The sequence below is a fragment of the Hyperoodon ampullatus genome (assembly GCF_949752795.1).
Source record: "Hyperoodon ampullatus genome assembly, chromosome: 1".
Lineage (NCBI taxonomy): Eukaryota > Metazoa > Chordata > Mammalia > Artiodactyla > Ziphiidae > Hyperoodon > Hyperoodon ampullatus.
The window spans coordinates 46,442,568-46,463,100 of NC_136914.1; the positions used below are offsets into that span (position 1 = coordinate 46,442,568).

The following is a 20,533-nucleotide window of genomic DNA, read 5'->3' on the forward strand; positions in this document are numbered from 1 at the left end:
GTCAAATCTGCTTAGCCAACCACTGAACGATGATGAAGGGAGTTTTTGTGGGAAAGTTCTATCCTTGATCCAACATCATCCACAGGTTACACGGAGTCACATCTCTGTACAGTTTCCATCCAACCAAATGATACTCTGTCCATTCAAGAGCCCTAGTGCCAGATTCACAATGTTCTCACGAGCTGGTTCCAAGCCCTCTGGATCTGAAGGCAACTTTGGGACTTGGCATTATTCCCATGTTACATTTGGCCTGCCCAAAGTAGGGTGATCAGGATGTCTGGAATACATGAAGAGGACAAGAAGAGCAGGGGGTGTTGGGAGAGAGGGGAAAAGAGAGGTGATCATGCACAAGCTTCTTGCTCTCTCGTGCATTATATTTTCAGTGTTAACAGCGTGTATTTCGACACATAGGGCTTGTGCTTTTTTGTTAAATAACACGCCCTGAAACGCTCGTTCGGCAAACATGGCCATGAATGTGTGTGTGTGTGTGTGTGTGTGTGCGCGCGCGTGCACGTGCCTGTGTTTACAATGTGTCATGAGGTTGTGTGTTAAATCCTGTGGGTGTGCCTAGGCCCCTCCCCTGTGCTACGCCCACCTCACCAGCAAGGAAAAACTGATGGGTTACACCTGGTCGGTTTGATATTCAGAAGCTTCAGACAGGCTTTCTGAGAAGCTTAGGAAAGTCTCCTGGTATTCGGAACATACAATCTCGTAACGATAATGCCGGAACTCCACAGCAAAGGTGCCAAAGTAAGACAGGAAGCACATGACCAGGCCCCACTGGACCCTGGCTGCGTACAGGTGGATGCCTTGGGCCATGAGGATGAAGTCTGGGGAGAAGTAGTCAAGGCAAGTTTCTCCATCGTCCACATTAAGATGGGGCTGTTTTCTGGGCAGAGATAGTTTACAGGAAAAGCCTGGCTCTCCCCCCGACTAGCAGAAGAGCTTCACAGAGCCAGCTAAACATCATCTCCATAAATAATACAAGGCAACATTACTGAGCCCTTACTTTGTGCCAGACATGCTTCTAGGTGCTTTCATGGAAAACCTAACTTATTCATCACGACATCCTGTTATCAGCAGTTCGCTTAAAATAGGGAAACGGAGGCCAAATGGGTTACACGGGTATTAACTGGTGGAACTGGGATTCAAACACAAGCACTCTGACTCCCTGGCCATGCATTCGACCGCTATACTCTATGGCTGCCTAATAAACTGTGAGACTAGCTAAAGAATTACAATTAACAAAGTAACTAGTTGGCCAGAAAAATAACGCTGTATTTTTAAAAGACACTGCAAATGACAATGGAACAATGTGAATGCATCAAATAGCTAACTACCTCCATATAAGCTGTGTTTGTCTCTGCAGTGCTACTACTAAGGTCTAAGTAGCCCCTCTTCTCTCTAGTTTTCACTGTTGCCTTTCAGACAATATTCTATAGGCTGGTTTCATTCCTGGTGTTGCATTTAAACTTGTGCCCAAATGAAAGCAGGCAATTAAAAAACCAAAGAACAGATGATTCGTCTATGCCTGACTATACACAGAGTGTATGTATGTGTACACACACACACACACACACACATCAGTATATATGAAGGTAGGAGCTGGGGAGGAGAAAGGTTCATAACGTTCTATAGTGAAAAGCTACGAGGCCAAGGACTAAATAAGGTTATTTAGAAAAACCAGAAGTGTTCCCTTAGAATTAGTTCTACCTTCAGAACTTAGCCTTAAAATCTTGGGAAATTTTCAGAGAGTGAAAAAGTCCATGACAACTACTTCAGCCAAACTTCACTCTCCTGACTAGGCCTGGATTCATTCACCTGGGAACCACGAAATGGTTCCAAGTCTTCGGAAATATCATGGATCAGAATTGTTCGGTATAAGCTCAAAACTCAGAATGATTTAAAATGTGTACATACTCTTCTGACTGAGGGTTCAAAATGTTGCCAAAGCAATATTAACTTATAGGGGAGGGATACATCTTCAAATCTCGCACTGGCAGAATTATGACACATTTACTCATAAAATATTTTATCAGGTTGCTAGTAATAAGCAAGTTTTTTGGCTTGAATTTCAAGTCCTTAAATGTTCTCAATCTAACGTGACTTAAGAAAACCGCTAAAATGACTGAATGGCAGTTTGTGAGGGAAGAAGAAATAAATGGCTCCAAATACTCCACTAACGAACATCTCCAAATGCTAAACGTTTTCGTATTTTAAAGCCACTCTAAGGAGGGATGGCATAGTGGTTACGAGTATAAGAACTAAGCCTGAGTTTAGAACAAATCGACACATACCATGTGTGATCTTGGGTAATTAACCTCCGTTTTTCACTATTCTTACTTGTTACGTGAGGATTAAAAGGGTTGACACATTTAAAGTGCTTAGAATACTGCCTAGCACATTATAAGTACCCAGTAAATATTGGCTATTACATTGATGATTGTAACTGTGTTAGCTATACAGTTTGCCGTCTAGGAACTCCCTTCTTCTCCAGTTTCCAGAGGACCTAATGGAGTGAACACTTAGGATTGAGTGACTGATCTGATTGGTGGGGTCATTACTGGCTGACTTCCACTGGGCCCTGCTATAGTAGGTGGGGTCACTGTGCTCCACCCTAGACCAGTCCCTCTGCGATCTGTTTGGGCTTCAGCTGAGTGTAGTGCTCTCCTCTGCCTTTCCCTGATTTCTCTGCTTCTTACTGGGTGGATAGATTGAATTCCAGGGTGTGAGATAGGAGGCCTGCACGATTTTCCTTTCCAAGTTTACTAGGAATAAAGGCTGATTTCTTCATCCCCATCTGGCTCCGTGTGACTGTTCTCCATTGGTTCAAACTGAGAGGGAGGAAGGGAAATAAATAGCACCTCAAAATTATTTGTTTAGGACAACAGTACATGCAGTGGTAATCTAGTTCTTGAATTTCTTTTCCAGAAAAGCTCACTTGTTTTCCTGAAAGATATAAATGTACTTTTGTCCCTAGAAATTCATTTTAGAGTTAATAGATTAAATGAAATAACAGAGCCACTAATAAAGTCGAAAATGAAAAGAATTTTTCAAGATGGAAGGAAAAAAACCCCACAATTCCCTTTTGGTTATGCATTCTGTGTTTTTCACCAAAGGAAACTTTACGTCCAAAAGGAGAATGCATGGCACCATTCCTACAGATTGAAACAGTTTTGAGAAGGCAGAGCTTGTTTTATCTTTAGCTCTCCATCTCCTCTTTGGCATGAAAAATAGGTCTGAAAGTTTTCATTTTTACACCCATTTATTTTTCTTTTTTGTCTAATATTCTGAGTTGATCCGACAGTATATCCTAACCAACTGAGAATGGCAATCTTCTCATCTTCTACATGGACAACTTATCTGTGTTTTAATCTCACTGGCAAACAACGTTTTCACATTCAAAGGATACAGAGGACCACGCAGAGAGTGACAGATGCTGAGAGAATAACTCGTGGAATTCCAACTTTCCGTCCTTCGTTCTTGATGTTTACTTTGAGTGTCAATGCAGCCTGGATCCAGCAGGTCAACGTGCCAAATCCAAAAGTCAAGGAAGTTCCGACATTATGGATTTCTTCATCATTTGTGAGCTAAGGGATGAACAGATAATGACCTGTGGAGGCCCATTTAGAAAATACACACAAGCCAATGGAATACGTGAAGGAGAAAAAAATAGGTAAAGAGATGTCCCAATAACGGGATGATAGGTTGTAGAAAGAGTAGAATCCTTCATCTCCACTGGCTCTTTGTGTCTATTCTCCATTGGTTCCAACTCTGAAGGGAAGAAGAGAAATGAATAGTATGCCCACACCTCAAAACGTTTGTTTGGAAGAACCATACAGGCAGTGGTAATGTATTTTTTGAATTTATTTTCCAGAAAAGCTTTGTAGAAAAGTAAAAGAAAAAAGCAGGAGAGTTACACAAAAAAAGAGAAATGTCAAAGTTTCTACAGACATAAACCCCAAACTATGTTTTCTAGACTAAGAAATGAGACCAGGACCCGGCTGTGTTATTTACTGATTGAGGATGGTCAATTCTAAGCAGGTCAAGATTTCACTGGCCTGGACAACTAATAACACTTGAGCTGTTCTTTACTCTTACAAAACTGGCCAGTCTATGTAATGTGGCCAATTCATTGTTAATGGGCTTTTGTTTTGTTTTCCTATTAAAATAAGAAACCTGCACTTATGAGCTTTTGCCATATCTGGAGACCCATTAAAGGGCAACAGTGTTTGAAGATTCCTGGTCAAGGCTTTTATACAGTTAATAGGTTAAAGGAGACCCATCTGGGTTATTTCAATTGGGGGTTAGAGATGTAAACTGCCCAAATCATTACCCACTGGTTTAAAAAATATATCTGTCACTTAAAACACCTTTATTAATTGCATGTATTTTTAACTACACATATAGTACCCCACATATACAGGAAACATACAGGAAATAAAATCTACTGTTGAAAGATGGCTTTAAAAACATGGTGAAAATATCTTTTTGAATCGCCATTGCCTTCAGGTGTTTTATTGTTTAGCGTTGCTATGAATAATGGTTGTATCAAATCAATATTACTTTCCCTTTACAATTTTTTTCTATTGTTTTGGCTGTAGGACTTTTTTCTTCTTTGAAGAAGCCATTTTCCCCCCTCACAGTTCAAAACATATTTTTGAAACATTTTATTTTATTGTTATTTATTTATTTTTTGGCTGCACAGCATGTGGGATCTTAGTTCCCTGACCAGGGATCGAACCCACACCCCCTGCCTTGGAAGCGTGGAGTCTAAACAACTGGACCGCCAGGGAAGTCCTGAAACACTTTAAGTAATGATTCCCCAAGTCAAATTTTACTTCTAGGAAATTGGTTTTCCATGCTCTACATAGTCTGTTCATTTATTTTTTAATTCTAAGTTTAAAAATAGATGATACAGGGCTTCCCTGGTGGCACAGTGGTTGAGAGTCCGCCTGCTGATGCAGGGGACACGGATTCATGCCCCGGTCTGGGAAGATCCCACATGCCGTGGAGCGGCTAGGCCCGTGAGCCATGGCCGCTGAGCCTGTGCATCCGGAGCCTGTGCTCTGCAACGGGAGAGGCCACAACAGTGAGAGGCCCATGCACCACAAAAAATAAATAAATAAATAAATTAATTAATTAAAATAAAAAATATTTTTAAAAATTGTAAAAAGAGTATAGATTGAAAAGTCTGTCTCTTATCTCATATACTAGCCACCTGGCTTCTCCACAGGCAACTAATGTGTTATTTGTTTCCTGTGTAATCTCTGTAGATATTCCAGAAAATGTTCTTCATATATAGCATCATCATTTACGGTTTTGAATATCTCTGGTTCACCCAAACAACCCAATCACTGGGATTCTTCGGGGAACTTTAGTGAAAAACAAAATGTCTACTCAGTAACTTCCATCTAAGACCTGGTTGAGAGAAATGATAGTTACTGAGCATTTTGCAACATGCCAGTCCCTGTAGCACAGATGGATAAGTGGAGGAAAGACTACCACCAAAATCTCAATAAAAAATGATCTGTGCCCTATCATTTTGGAGCTTAACAGATAAACTCTCAAATATTCTCCTGATAATTCATCCTCCTAGCCAATAGGTTCTAAGAATGCAGCTTTCTCATTATCTAGGTTGATATGGAATGAGATCTAGAATAGTTAGAGGAATGGGTGGGATTGCCTGCCTATCTGTCAGACAGCCCATTAAGTAAAAAATACTTATTAAGGACTTCCCTGGTGGCACAGTGGTTAAGAATCCATCTGCCAATGCAGGGGACACAGGTTCAAGCCCTGGTCTGGGAAGATCCCACATGCCGCAGGGCAACTAAGCCCGCGTGCCACAACTACTGAAGCCTGTGCGCCTAGAGCCCATGCTCCTCAACAAGAGACGACACCGCAATGAGAAGCCCGTGCACCGCAACAAAGAATAGCCCCTACTCGCCGCAACTAGAGAAAGCTTGTGCACGGCAACGAAGACCCAGTGCAGCCACAAAAATAAAAATAAATAAAATAAATAAATTTATTTATTTAAAAAAATACTTATTGAGTTGCTACTGTGTGCCAGGGGACATCTTGGGGAATGAGTTATCCTAATTTAATGAATTATCAGCACTGAGGGTCAAGGACGAGAGACAGTCTTAGAAAATCCACTACCATATTTTCAGTAAGAACATTCCTAAACGCTCACTAGAATGCTGAGTGTCTGGAATGCCTGCACCATTTGGATTTCACTCAACAGACGGGGGAGAAGTGTCAGGATTGGTGTTTGATTGCAAGGAGGAAGTTTCTAGCAGCAGTATATCGCAGAGGCCGGAGGATGCTGGGGAGGGAATGGAGGCAGGGAAAACAGAAAACTACTGTAACTGGGCAGGGTCTCCATGTCTATTTTACAAATGAAGTCATTTAGGTCAAGAGTTGTGTGAGGGTATTGGCAAGGGAAATTATGCTTAAGTGACCTTGGGTTTCTATATCTCTGGGAAGAAGACTGAGGGTTAGTACCTCTTTATACAAGTCACAGGTGTTCTAGAGGAATTCTGGGTTTTCAAACTGACTCCCATGTGAGCTTGCTAATCTAAAATGCAAGGTTTCATCCAATAAGGATGTTCAATGTTTGATTACAGAAAGGCAATGATCCTATTAATTTTCTAGAAAGGTACATTAGGATACAATTTGTTATGAAAAAAAGTATACAGTGGTTTGAAAGCCCTATTTTAGTAGATACATTTCCCAATCGCTGTGCTGTATTTCCAATGCATAGGGAGGAATTTCTCATGTTTAATTCAGACTTATGTAGGCGAGGCTCAAAGAACAGATGGGCTGACTGCTGGAGAACCTGTGCATATCAGGAACCACTGTTAGCATTTTTTTAAAGATTCATGGAGAATTCTATGGGCCACGTAGTGACTATACCTCAGTGGCTGTGATCATCATATAGGTGAAGTGTGAGATGGAGGTGAAAAAGGCCAAATGAAGTACCTGAAAATTACCAAGTAAGGTCATTCCAAAGGAAGCCAGACAGAGCGCCACCAATCCACTAATATTCAGCCACGGATTTAAAACCTTTGGTTTCAGTTGTATGAAGCGCAGAACAGCTACCACCAGAGCTGGGAATAAAACAAAACGTTATAAATGAAAAAGTTAAATCACACAGTCAGACTAGGAAGCAGCGTTCTAAAGCCACAATGTGCAGAAGTAAACTTTTTGCCACAGTACACCTTTAAATCTCTAAAACGACAGATGCATTTTTAAAAGAAATTTTCCATGCGATGTTTCTGATTACTGAGATGTTTTATTCTAGCTAACCTGGGGAAAGCAGAGAGGAATTGAAGCAGCGTGCTATATGTTATTTGGGTGAAGCAAGATGATAGACTGGTAACAACTAGTGTTGTTCTCAGAGTTTTCAAAAACAAGGTCAGCACAAGACAAACTGGCTTAGGAGAACATCACAGAGGCTTGGCATACAACAGATCAGACATAGAGAGACAGCCCGTGGCACGGGAATTCACTGATTCAATCAGCCTTTAGTTTAGAACCGCGTTAGAACAGATAGGGCAAGAAAACACGGGAAAGAAGACAAGGTTACCAATCTAGACAAACCTGCTGGTCCCTGTGCCAGAAATCATCCTTGGGGATAGGAAGGAAGATAAAGGCACATGTACAAATCCCTTTATTACTGGTTTATTCCCTCTCCCTTCTGATTCTACCTGCAGGTGTTCATTGTCAAAGGACAAAGACAGCTCATCCAAATTAGAGCAGTTACAGCAATAAAATCATGGAATCTGTATTTTAATATAGCAGATTTGGGGGTTTGGTATGTACTGAAAATCATATTGATTATATTAATTATTCTCAATTCTTCAAATGATGTTAATTACTTATTTTAAAATCCCACTCTTTTGAATCAAATTGTCATTGGAGAATCTGCAGAGAGGAAAAGGAAGTTACTTAGATTTCAAATCTGACTTCTAATAGTAACCTTGAGGTCAGTCCATACTCAAGTGACTAATCTAAGAATCCCCTTTTATTAATTGCTTAGTGCAGGGATATTTTCATATTTATACAAAAAGCTGTGAGAGGTCAGTCTACAAATGATTTTTAAAAAGCACTTGCAATTAATATGTTATATCTAATATAAAGAAATGCACTTACTACTTCCTAAGGCAATTTATTTTGACATTAAGGTTTAGCGGGGAAGACAGTTAGGAATTCAAGAATCATCCTATTTATACAGCAATTAGTAGGTAATTATTTGCTATAAGTCTGCCTTGATTTCAGGCCATTATTAGTAGCCATTAACAAAGAAACCCATTCACAAGTTTGCATTTCCCAAGTTTGCATTTCCCAAGTATGACAAATTTCATAGTTTCAAGCTACAAAGTTAGTTCAGTGAGTTGACTTTCAGTTCCAAGTACCTCTGGTCAGAGTGGTATACAACTTGGTTAATAGTTGGATTTTGGAAACAAAATAGAAATAAACTGCAATCTATGAAATCTTAAATTGTTTGGATCTGATTTAGCTTTTAGTATATTTATGTTAAAGCTAATGCCCATGATTCATCATCAAATTAATAGATTATACTTGAGTTGATAATAGTTTTTTAACATCTTTATTGGAGAATAATTGCTTTACATTGTTGTGTTCGTTTCTGCTGTATAACAAAGTGAATCAGCTATACATATACATATATCCTCATATCTCCTCCCTCTTGCATGTCCCTCCCATCTTCTCTATCCCACCCCTCTAGGTTGTCACAAAGCACGGAGCTGATCTCCCTGTGCTAGGCGGCTGCTTCCCACTAGCTATCTATTTTACGTTTGGTAGTGTATATAAATTCATGCCACTCTCTCACTTCGTCCCAGCTTACCCTTCCCCCTCCCCGTGTCCTCAAGTCCATTCTCTATGTCTGCGTCTTTATTCCTGTCCTGCCCCTAGGTTCTTCAGAACCATTTTTTTGATAATAGTTTTTCAACCTAATGGTTTGAGGGATCCAGTTAGGAGTTATCATATTATCAGAAGTCTATTAATGTTGACAATAACTATCCTAGAGGATGAAAAAATAAGCACAATTTCTAATACTTTTGGGGATACGAATAGGAGGAAGAAGTGGGGAGATGAGAAATTCAACATAAGCGCCCTGACACAAAGTGATCTTCAGATAAAGAAGCCATTAGATTTAGACCAGAAATCTCCATACAAGGCACCAGGGGAGACATTTGCTAATTAATTGTGTGTGGATATTAGTCAACACATAATGACAGAATACCAAGGCAGCACATTTAATTTCTTTTAAAAACGACTAGTGGAGAGTATGACTCTGGGAACTTTCTGGTTGTCATCCAGTTTGTAGGGCTAGGATGGTGCTGGAACTCTGGCCGAAGCCCTAACCCACTGCCAAAGCAGACACCGAAATGGCTCTTCACATTGACCATCCAGGTAGTTTGTGCCCCTCTACCCAAAGGGACACAGTCAGTGCCACTGTCTGTGTTACTCATTTCTCACCAGTGAACTCTGGACGTCTACCATTCTCCTGGCTCCAGCATTGCTAGCCTTCTCATTTGTAATATGGATGGTAAATCACTTCATCAAGAACAGATGATGACATTAAGCAGGAAACAGAAACCTCCCTGAAGACAGGAATCAACCCAACATTCCCAACTTCCAGAACAGCATTCCAAACACCACACTTGGCCCTTTTAACCTATTAACTCCATTATTAATCAGCTGAGACTAGGCCTAATTTCTTTCCAAAATAGGGTCTAGTTGAAATTTTACGGTTGTGGAAATAATAAAGCTTCTGATCCATTAACAGTTTTATTAACAGGTTTAAATACAGACAGATTCAGACTATCTGTTATGAAGTCCATTTACAACCAAGTAATGATTTAATTATACCTTATTGAAAAAGTTTTCTTGGGCAGTAGGGCAATTTCAAAGCCATCTTTATATATGTCAACCAATTTTTACCACATTAACATTCTGCTCAATAGATATATTTTTTGTTTCATTTAAAAATTTAAACTTTTACTTACAGTTTTAGAAAAGATTTTTAAAACCCACCCTTTTGTTGTTTTTGATATTTCCAACAGTCCTTTGCTATACAAGTGTCCCTTATTGAATTTATCTGCCTGTTAAAAAATATAAATATTAGAGTAATTCCTTATTTTCTTTGTTAAATTCTTTTATTTTGAAGCTGATTGGGTTTTTAAAGTTCAAACTCAAAACATCAGCTCTTCACTGCAGTTCTAGACTGGTGTCTGGCCAAATTCTTTTTCATTTTGTTTAGTTTTACTGTTTATGCATCAATAATTCTTATTTATGACAGCAGTAGAACATGACAATCAATATGTTTTGGCTGAAGGAGGGAAAGACGCCGCTATTAGGTGACCAAAATCATTCACCTATTAGTTTATCCTCACAACCTCTCCAGGGCAGAAAATAATATTCTTTTTAAGAAATTTGTCTTGGTCTCCAAAGAAGACATACAGATGGCCGAGGCACATGAAAAGCTGCTCAACATCACTAATTATTAGAGAAATGCAAATCAAAACTACAATGAGGTATCACCTCACACCAGTTAGAATGGGCATCATCAGAAAATCTACAAACAACAAATGCTGGAGAGGGTGTGCAGAAAAGGGAACCTTCCTGCATTGTTGGTGGGAATGTAAATTGATACAGCCACTATGGAGAACAGTATGGAGGTTCCTTAAAAAACTAAAGACAGAATTACCATATGACCCAGCAGTCCCACTATTGGGCATATACCCTGAGAAAACCATAATTCAAAAAGACACATGCACCCCAATGTGCATTGCAGCACTATTTACAATGGCCAGGTCATGGAAGCAAATGCTCATCGACAGATGAATGGATAAAGATGTGGTACATGTATACAATGGAATAGTACTCAGCCATAAAAAGCAACAAAATTGGGTCATTTGTAGAGACGTGGATAGATCTGGAGACTGTCACACAGAGTGAAGTAAGTCAGAAAGGGAAAAACAAATATTGTATATTAATGCATATATGTGGAATCTGGAAAAATGGTACAGATGAACCAGTTTGCAAGGCAGAAATAGAAACACAGATGTAGAGAACAAACGTATGGACACCAAGGGGGGAAAGTGGGGTGGTGGTGGTGGTGGGATGAATTGGGAGATTGGGATAGACATGTATACACTAATATGTATCAAATGGATAGCTAATAACAACCTGCTGTATAAAAAGAAATAAACAAACAAATAAATAAATAAAATTTAGGAAGTTAAAAAAAAAAAAAGAAATTACCCAGCCCATAAAAACTAACCACCCTGTAACCTGGGGCCTTTTGACTTCTGAGATGGCCCACACTCTGTCTGTGGAGTGTGTTTCTCTCTAAATAAATCCACTTCTTACCTAAAAAAAAAAATTGTCTTAGGTCTTTACACCCCATCCCCCAGGAGAAATGAAAGTGTAAATTCAGGACAAAAAGCATAACTAATTCTATAAGGAAATCACTGAGCATTTGAACTTTGATTAGTCCATCAAAAAGATATAAGGTCTTTGCTAACTGATTTTAATAAATGCTACACCAACTCATTTGTAGGTTATAAATTATAATCTATACAGCTGCCAACAAGCAGTGATTTATAGCTGGTCTATGTTGTTTTTTACAGTCAGTGATGTTGTCTAAAGTAACAGTCTGAGGTCTAAGAGGGATAGGCCTGGGGAGACAAAAGCAACCACAGTTTAGAGCAAGAATCATTAGTAAACTGATTCTTTTTCATTCCCAGATAAATAATTGTTGGTTCACTCCCACTGAACACTAATCTTAATCAGTTCTGTGTCTACCAGATGGCACTAAAAATGATGAAAGATAATAAAGTATAAATATTGGATGCTGTAATACTTTAGAGCAAAAGCTAGTAAAAACTTAATTGCTTCTTGGTGGAGCAGGGGAGGACTGGAGAGTCAGATGATGATGAATGTCATCTGCAAGAGGGGAACTTGTTTTCATGACTGTGTTTTTGGAAATGCTTTTATAATGAGTTAATCATCAGCTTTATAACTGGATAAATTTGTGAGCTGTGCAAACTGGCATATTTTAGGTTTTACACTAAAGACTATTGGGACATATCAATTTGTCTTAAGAATATAAAGGATAATATATTGTTTCCAACATGTTCATTGGTTTCTTTAAAGCCCAGTGGAGGACAGACAGCCTGTGACAGCTTCCTCATAAAGGCAATTTCCTGTGTATCATGATTAGAAGAGGTAGTATTTGCAAAGCACTTAGCATTGTGCCTGGAATATTAAGTGACTGTCATCAATTATTGTTATTATTGTGCTCCATGGGGATGATCATATGAGTCTGAACCAACCTGCAGGCCTATGTGGTGTGATGGCAGATGGGCTGGGAAGGGTCCCTGACCCTGCAAGTCCAGATTCATCCTTGGGACTTTGTGTTCTATTAAATGCAAATATCTCCTTAGAGGTCATTTATGCCTTAGCTTGAATATGTTTATTAGAGCTCTTTAGAAGAGTAATGTCAAGACTAGGAAAAAAGAGTGAGTCTACAGCTCCTGGCAACTTTGAGGCTAAAGGCAGTGAGGACAAAACCGGACCCACTAGCACTTCCCCTGGTGCCTCACAGGGAACATTCTCCATGTTTCTCACATTATCAGCCTTCTGAACCAACTAAGATTCTGCCTGTGTTGCATGTTGGACCAACCGTCTCCCTTGATTTTCCAGGGAATTCTACAGGTCTTCCCTTTTCCTACAGCAAACATTAAAAGGGAACATGTAAGAGTGAATAGAAATTTCTTTGTGGGGCGTTTATAAATAGATGAAATAACAGGGCACCTCTCTGGGGGACAGGTGCCAATACTCCCTTGGTAATAACATCATCATTCTCTCTTACTTGGAGTGAAAGTCTCGCTATGCAAAAGAACCACTTCCAGAAAACCACTGTTGAAAAATTTAGCTGTCACTGGCCGACCCAACAATATGCCAGTGGTGGGTAGCTGGTTGACCCTTTGAAAGACAACGAGGAGTCCTGGCCTGGAGGAAATGGGCTATAAGGTCAATTTGGAGGAAGACAGAGAGCATGGGTGGTTCCCACGATCCCCAGGGAACAGTACAAAGGGGACAGGATATTAAATGAGGGCCTTGGTCCCTAAAGGAAAAGTGGGGAATTGGGGCCAGACATGAGTACAAAAGGTTTCTTTCTTTCTTTTTTTAACCTACATTTCTATTTGCCAGCTTGATATGTGTATAGGCACAGGGGAGAGCATCACCCTAATGTTAAGGCTGACCTTTAGATTTAAAGACAATATCTACACACATCAATATTTATCATAGAGCCTAAGCATTTTTTCATCTTGCCAGTGAAGGAAAAAATAAGGCATTCTTTTTAAAGCAAACATATTGCACAATATTACATTCTCATGCAGGATTTTATGGCCCATGAAATATATCATTTCATGCAGCAAAAGAAATAAAGTCAAGAATTGGCTGAAATGATTAAAGATGGTAAAAGGAAAAGAAAACGTAAGGTAAGCAGGTGAATGTAAAAGGATTCATGAGAAAAAAAGACCCTCAAAACAAAAAGCCCTCTTCAGCATATTGACATGATATGATACTGAATTATCAACTAAGCCCACCACACTTTTGATATGGGTTTGGGAGAATTTAAAATAAAAAAGAAACATACCAAAGCACATAAAGCATTCTTTATGTTCTTCTTACCTAGGAATGCTGCCATGTTCATAACTTGACTAAACACACAGCTTGCAGGAGGTTCATCACCTGCAATACTTGAAAAACAGGAAGTGTTTTATTATTACTGTAGTAAAATCGATAACTCTCCACCATTGACTGAATGTCTGTGTCCCCTAAAAATTCATATGCTGAAATCCTAACCCCCAATATGATGGCATTAGGAGGTGGGGCCTTTGGGAGGTGATTAGATCATGAGGGCGGAGCCCTGGTGAATGGGATTAGTGCCCTTATAAAAGGGACCCTAGAGAGTTCTCTTGCCCTCTTTCTGCCATGTGAGGACACAATGAGAGGATGGCAGTCTGCAACCTGGAAGAAGGCTCTCATCAGAACCTGACCATGCTGGCACCCTGATCTTAGACTTCCAGCCTCTAGAGATGTGATAAATAAGTTTCTCATGTTTATAAGCCACCCAGTCTATGCTACTTTGTCCTAGTAGCCAGAACTAATACACCCTAAACTTTCCTAAGATCCAACAGATCAGAAGAGAATTATCAAGTTACCTTATATATGGTGCATGCTTCACACCAGGTTTCCTGGATAACAAAAGAAAACCCAGAAGCTCAGGTTAAAGCATGGTCACTTGTGCATAGTTTAACTTCATCAGTGGCAAAGTTTTTGTTAAATCTACTGATGAACAAAGAATTACCCAGAGATAAATTTTACCTTTCAGCTGAGTTTAATGGGAAAATTTTGTCATCTTCCACAGCTATAAAGTATCTATGAAGAAAAAACAAAAAAATTTATAAAACAAAGAGATGTAAAAAAACCCAAGAATCATTTGTTTCCCAGTTTTATTGGACTAACCACATTAAATCATATTCATTTTTTTCTAACTAGGAAAATGTTGTTTTACTGCAATGCTTTACCTATAGCTCACCTAGCCCTCTGAACCGTAAATGTCATTAATAGTATTTCTTTAATTTTCAAAAGAAAATTAATGGCAATTAATTAATGGCAATCATAATAATCTGGAAACTGGGAAGCAAAGAAGTAAGACCATACAACTTTGGGCAAACTAAAATTAGGATTCAAAGTTTCTAATTTCTCAGGAATACGTGTCCACCTTTCTTAATGAACTGCAAGGAACTAAAATAATTTTCTAGAAGTAAACAGTACTCGAAATAAGCAAGTGTGGGAATGTTTTGTGGTAAGCAAGACTTCTAATGTAATGATACCCATTTTATAAACGTACCAGACCCAGTCACACACACCAAAAACCTGGACTATGAACAGGACTGTGAATGGAATCTTTATAGCATGTTAGTGTCAAATTAGCAAATCTTGCAAATAATGAGTCTACATCACCAGTATTCTTCACCGTCTGCTTTGCATAATTTATTACTTGCTCTTATCATTTACTTTGGGTGAAAGAAGAAGGGAAGGGAAATGGGGAATTTAGCATGATTGAATTAGTAAACATTATTTTAAAGTATTTACAAATACATTCATATGAATATGAACAGTTGTCCCTCTGTATCTGTGGGGGATTGGTCCCAGGACCAGCAGTGGACACCAGATTCTGTGGATAATCAAGTCCCATAGTCAGCTCTACATCCAAGGGTCCATATCCTCGAACTCAACCAACAATGGACCATATAGTACTATAGTTATTGAAAAAAAATCCGCATATAAGTGGGCCCTCGCAGTTCAAACTTCTGTTGTTCAAGGGTCAACTGTAACCTATGCATATCCTCCTGTATACTTTCATCTCTAAGTTATTTATAATACTTAATAAAATATAAATAGTTGTAAATGCAATGTAAATGCTATGTAAATAGTTGCCAGTGAGCAGCAAATTCAAGTTTTGCCTTTTGGAACTTTCTGGAATTTTTTTTCCTGAATAATTTTGATCTGCAGTTGGTTGACTCCAAGGATGTGCAGTCTGCAGATACAAAGGGGCAACCATACTATCAACACTTGACATTTTTATCTACATTGCACCTGAGTCCTTAAATAAGAGAATACTCACACTATCCACAATCCAGCTGAAGTAAACAAGGTAAATACAAGGGGTAAAAACATCCATATGCTGCATTTCTTCCCATCCATACCTGTACCCCTGAAATAAAATGAACAGGTGTTAATAACAAAGGCAAAAATTGATCTCACTCTTTCAAGATGGAATGGAAGTTTACTTTAACCTTAAAAAGTGTATTTTATGAATCCATGATTCAAATCAGTGTCATTACTGTTACCTACACATGTAGGAAATCCCTTGAGGAAGTAACATGGAAGACTGTTTTCTATCATTAGTTTAAATATTCCAGGGGCTTCCCTGGTGGTGCAGTGGTTGCGAGTCCGCCTGCCGATGCAGGGGACGCGGGTTCGTGCCCCGGTCTGGGAAGATCCCACATGCCGCGGAGCGGCTGGGCCTGTGAGCCATGGCCGCTGAGCCTGCGCGTCCGGAGCCTGTGCTCCGCAACGGGAGAGGCCACAACAGTGAGAGGCCCCCGTAACGCAAAAAAAAATAAAAATAAAAATAAAAAAAAAAATAAATATTCCAGAGTTTTAGTTGAGAACTGATGGAAAATTTCTCCTAAAGACATGTATCATTATACAAGCACCTGTGTATTTAAGAAAAGACCAGAGAGATTGGTTTAGGACTTTCAGGAGAAAAGCTAGATATCAAAGGCACACTCCAACCTACTTTTAGTGCTATTATTAACATTTATGGATTATGGATCTATGGATCTGGCATGTACCTATGTCTACAGCTTGGCAGACAAGAGTGTGAGAAGCAAATGGTTACTAAACAAATTAGCAGTGCAGGAAGAAATGACAAATGATTTGGAAATCTGAACTTTCCTCATGACATGTTATAGAGCAACAATCCCAGAAGACTCTAAAGACGAATGCTCTAGAAAACAATGTATTGTGTATAACTTTAAATTCGCTCCAACTAACACAATCAAAAAGGATACAGATGTCAGGCATCTGGTATACTATATTTTAAAAGAAAAACATATAAATAAAAAGTTCTCCACAAAAATGAAGTGAAAACCAGAAGCTTCAGAAGTGTCTGTGAAAAGTTATTGATACAGAACAGAAAGAAACAACTAATTATCACTTTCCTTCTTTTCCCAAAGCCATCAGACAAAATCTATTTGAGACTCTGGATGCCAACAATCCTTAAGGCAAAAGAAAAAATCTGTTTCAAGAAAATAAAGTGCCCTAGAGACTTCTGCAGGTGACCTGACAAAGAGAAGGGTAAAGTGATTAAATGGCAACTCTAAGGAAATATCACTACTCATTATTTGGGGTTTTACAATTAACTGCAAAAAGTCACTTACTGGGTTTGAACCAGTGCTGCCACATTTCTGAGCACCTCTGCAATATCTGCTTTCATGTGCTGAGACTCCCTGGCCCTTCCCAGTGTTGAGAACAGAGAGAGAACACAGCCTTCCAGGCTGGTAATCTGTGAGGTCTCAGGAAGGTCTTAGTTCCCAGAACTGACCTACCTGATTAGGTAGATCTTTCAGATCAGGGGACAGACAACTTGACCTAATAATGTGTCTTTGAACAGACATGCTGTAGTGTAAACACCTACTTGGGTAGGTGTGTTAAATAAATTACAGAATCTAGGAGTCAAAACACATTAGAGCCACTTTCAACCAATTTAATTCAGTCTAATCCAATCTGATCCAGTTCACAGATATTGACAACCTACTTGTGCCAGGTACTATATCAGGCAGTGGAAATACTGAGGTCTAATGAGTATTATTTTTTATATGTAATAGTCTATGCAATATATAAAAGCTATTATCTGAGCCAGTGGTGCATGGCTGCCCAGTTTATACGATGTCGAAATGATGAACATTTTAAACATATACAATATGACTTTTCAGTGTCTATTCATTTATTTATGTCCAGAAAATTGTGAGCCCATAGTAAAGCTATCAATAATGCTAACAAAAATAATTCCACCAGTAGCCAAGATGCAGAGGGAGTACAGAAAATAGGGATGTTAACGGAGCATGTAAACCAATTTTTCTGGATCTGCCCCTGAAATAGGGCGCTCTGACAAGATGAGTACAGCCAAAAGGGTTACACTGGAGTAAGAGTTAGGGGACCTAGTTCTCAACTTTCACTTTGCCTATAACTGACTCCGTAAGCCTGAGCCGGTTACTTAAATCAGCAACACCATTTCCCCATCTTGCCGCATGAAGACTGAATTCTAAGAGAGGGAGAAGGGCATCAAAGACTGAAGCCTCACAGGGTGGTGGTACCTTGGAAGTTAACCCATGTTCAGTATCTTAAATTTTTACAGTAACAGAATGCTCCCATATACCCAGAGTAATCAGCTGCAGAAGAACTCATGCCTATGAACCGTTTTCACACTAGGCTGGTGAGTAAATCACAGTGTCAACTTACTGATATACAGTGAAAAACACAACTGCCAAAAGGCTAAATATTCACATGGGCTTCCCTTTTAGGAATGTCTATATGGAAGATCAAAATTTTGAAGTAGGAAGTTAGAGTGAAGAGAGTTAATGAGATAATTCTAAGACCAAGGCATCAAGCACAATAGCTTTGTGTACTAATTTCCTTTACAGAGAGGCAGTATGGAGGACTGGAAATGGTATGGCCAGGCATAGGACTGAAGCCCAGTTCTGCCACTCACTAGCTGTGTGATCTCTGGCAAGTTATTTCATCTCTTAAGCCTTAGTTTAATGATGGAGATAACTTCTATTTTGTAGAGTTGTGCTGAGGATTAATGACAAGGCAGGTAAAGTACCTCACACATAAATACATGTTCTGTAAGTGGCATCCCTGCCAACTCTTAACTGCCAAGCAGATCAATACACCTGTTAGGTACAAGGACAGGGCCTCACGACAGCTTAACACTTTCTTCTCTGGGCTCCTGCTTTTCTAGAACAAGGCAGGCTCCCTTCCTGATAGTATTAATAATAGTTTCTTTCTTCAGATGATGCTCCAAAAAATTAATTAATACCTTTTTCTTAAACATATATTGAAGGCCCACCTTCTTAAGTTTCTACCCTCTGGTTATCATTAAGTATGCATTGCTTTTCTTATTTTGTTTTGGAAGCAGCTAAGGTGGCTAATGGCTACTCTCCTAAATTGTTTTATTTTTACTAGTTAAATTCTCATAGGGAAAACTTATATCCAAATTATGAGAAAACCATACTGTATCCCTTGCCTAATGATAGATGAAATTTCCCTTTTTTAACCTAAAAGGATGCCTTGGGAGGTGATAAGAATAAGTCTATGGATAATTGTATTATTTAGCTTCTAATGGAACTATTTTGGTGCTTCCTCAGGAAGTTTACATTGGTTATGTTTGTTTTTTTTTTTTCCCTTAGAGAAAACTGCAAATTCATGGGCAGTTGTAAGAAAGAAAACAGAGAGATCCTGTACATCCTTCACTCTGTCTTCCCATCCTGTATAACCACAGTACAATATCAACACCAAGATACTGACATTGATATAATCCTTTCACTTTATTCAGATTCCACCAGCTTTACATGCTCTCCTTTCTGTGTGTGTGTGTGTGTGTGTGCACGTGTATTTAGTTTATGCAATTTTACTACACGGGTAGACTCATGTGGCCACCACTACAGTCAAGGTACAGGACAGTTCCAACACCTCAAAGATCCCTAATGTCGCCCTTTTATAACCACACCCACTTCCCTCCCCTGCACCCTCCTTAATGATCTCTAGCACCCATTAATGTGTTCTCCATTTCTATAATTTTACCATTTCAAGAATGATATACAAATGGAATCATATAGTATGCAACCTTTAGGATTGACTTTTTTTCACTCATCATAATTCCCTGGAGACCATCTAAGGTTTGTGTTGATCAACAGTTTGGTACCTTTCATTGTTGGGTAGTATTCCATGGTATGGATGGAACAAGTGTGTTGATTTACCTCTTACAAGGTATCCGGTTTGTTTCAAGATTTTGGCCATTGCAAATCAAGAAGCTATGAATATTAGTGTACAGGTTTTTGTGGGAACATAAGTTTTTTTTAATTGATTATTACTATTTTAAAATTATTTATTTATTTATTTACTTATTTAGGCTGTATTGGGTCTCCACTGCTGCGTGCGGGCTTTCTCTATTTGTGGCGAGCGGGGGCTTCTCTTGTTGTGGAGCACAGGCTCTAGGCGCATGGGCTTTAATAGTTGCTGCGTGTGGGCTCAGTAGTTGTGGCTTGCGGGCTCTAGAGAGCATGCTCAGTAGTTGTGGTGCATGGGCCTCCTTTCTCCATGGCATGTGGGATCTTCCTAGACCAGGGATCAAACCCATGTCCCCTGCATTGGCAAGCGGATTCTTAACCACTGCGCCACCAGGGAAGTCCCAGAACATAAGTTTTTATTTCTCTGGAATAAACACCCAAGATTGAAATTGCTGGGTTATTTGCTAATACATGTTTAGTTTTTTTCTTTCAGTCTCCATAGAGACTGTCAAAAATTGCCATTGCAGACTATATTTCAAGTCGTTATGGTGCGGTATTTGGAAAAGTTTTCAGTTAGCAATAATCACGTCTTGGATAAACCTCATTGGCTACAATACTGCCACTGCGCAAAGCTAATACATGTTTAGTTTTTAAAGACTTGGTCAAACTGTTTCCAGAGCAGCTGTACCATTTTATTTTCCTACCAACAATGTATGATTGATGTGGTTTCTTCACATCATTATCACTATTGATGATATCACTATTTGGTGTTATCATTAAATAATCGGTGTTAATTGGTGCTATCACAATTTTTTTATCACAATTTTTTATGTTAGCCATTCTGATAG

At 39.1% G+C, this 20,533-nt stretch overlaps 1 protein-coding gene across 2 annotated transcripts; it reads right to left on the reverse strand.

Moving 5' to 3' along the window:
• Window positions 1–621: 621 nt before the first annotated feature.
• Window positions 622–15,819, reverse strand: TMEM150C (transmembrane protein 150C; the record flags this gene model as incomplete). Of its 2 annotated transcripts, none has more annotated exons than XM_079703922.1 (7): window positions 622–830; window positions 3,413–3,590; window positions 6,982–7,109; window positions 13,732–13,799; window positions 14,265–14,297; window positions 14,428–14,481; window positions 15,734–15,819. In XM_079703922.1, 7 exons carry the CDS (start codon window positions 15,811–15,813, stop codon window positions 622–624), a joined length of 750 nt encoding a protein of 249 aa, XP_079560048.1. The 2 variants fall into 2 exon arrangements, with proteins under 2 accessions (XP_079560048.1, XP_079560047.1); XM_079703921.1 differs by having other exon boundaries at window positions 622–742; window positions 3,532–3,590; window positions 15,734–15,813.
• Window positions 15,820–20,533: the final 4,714 nt, after the last annotated feature.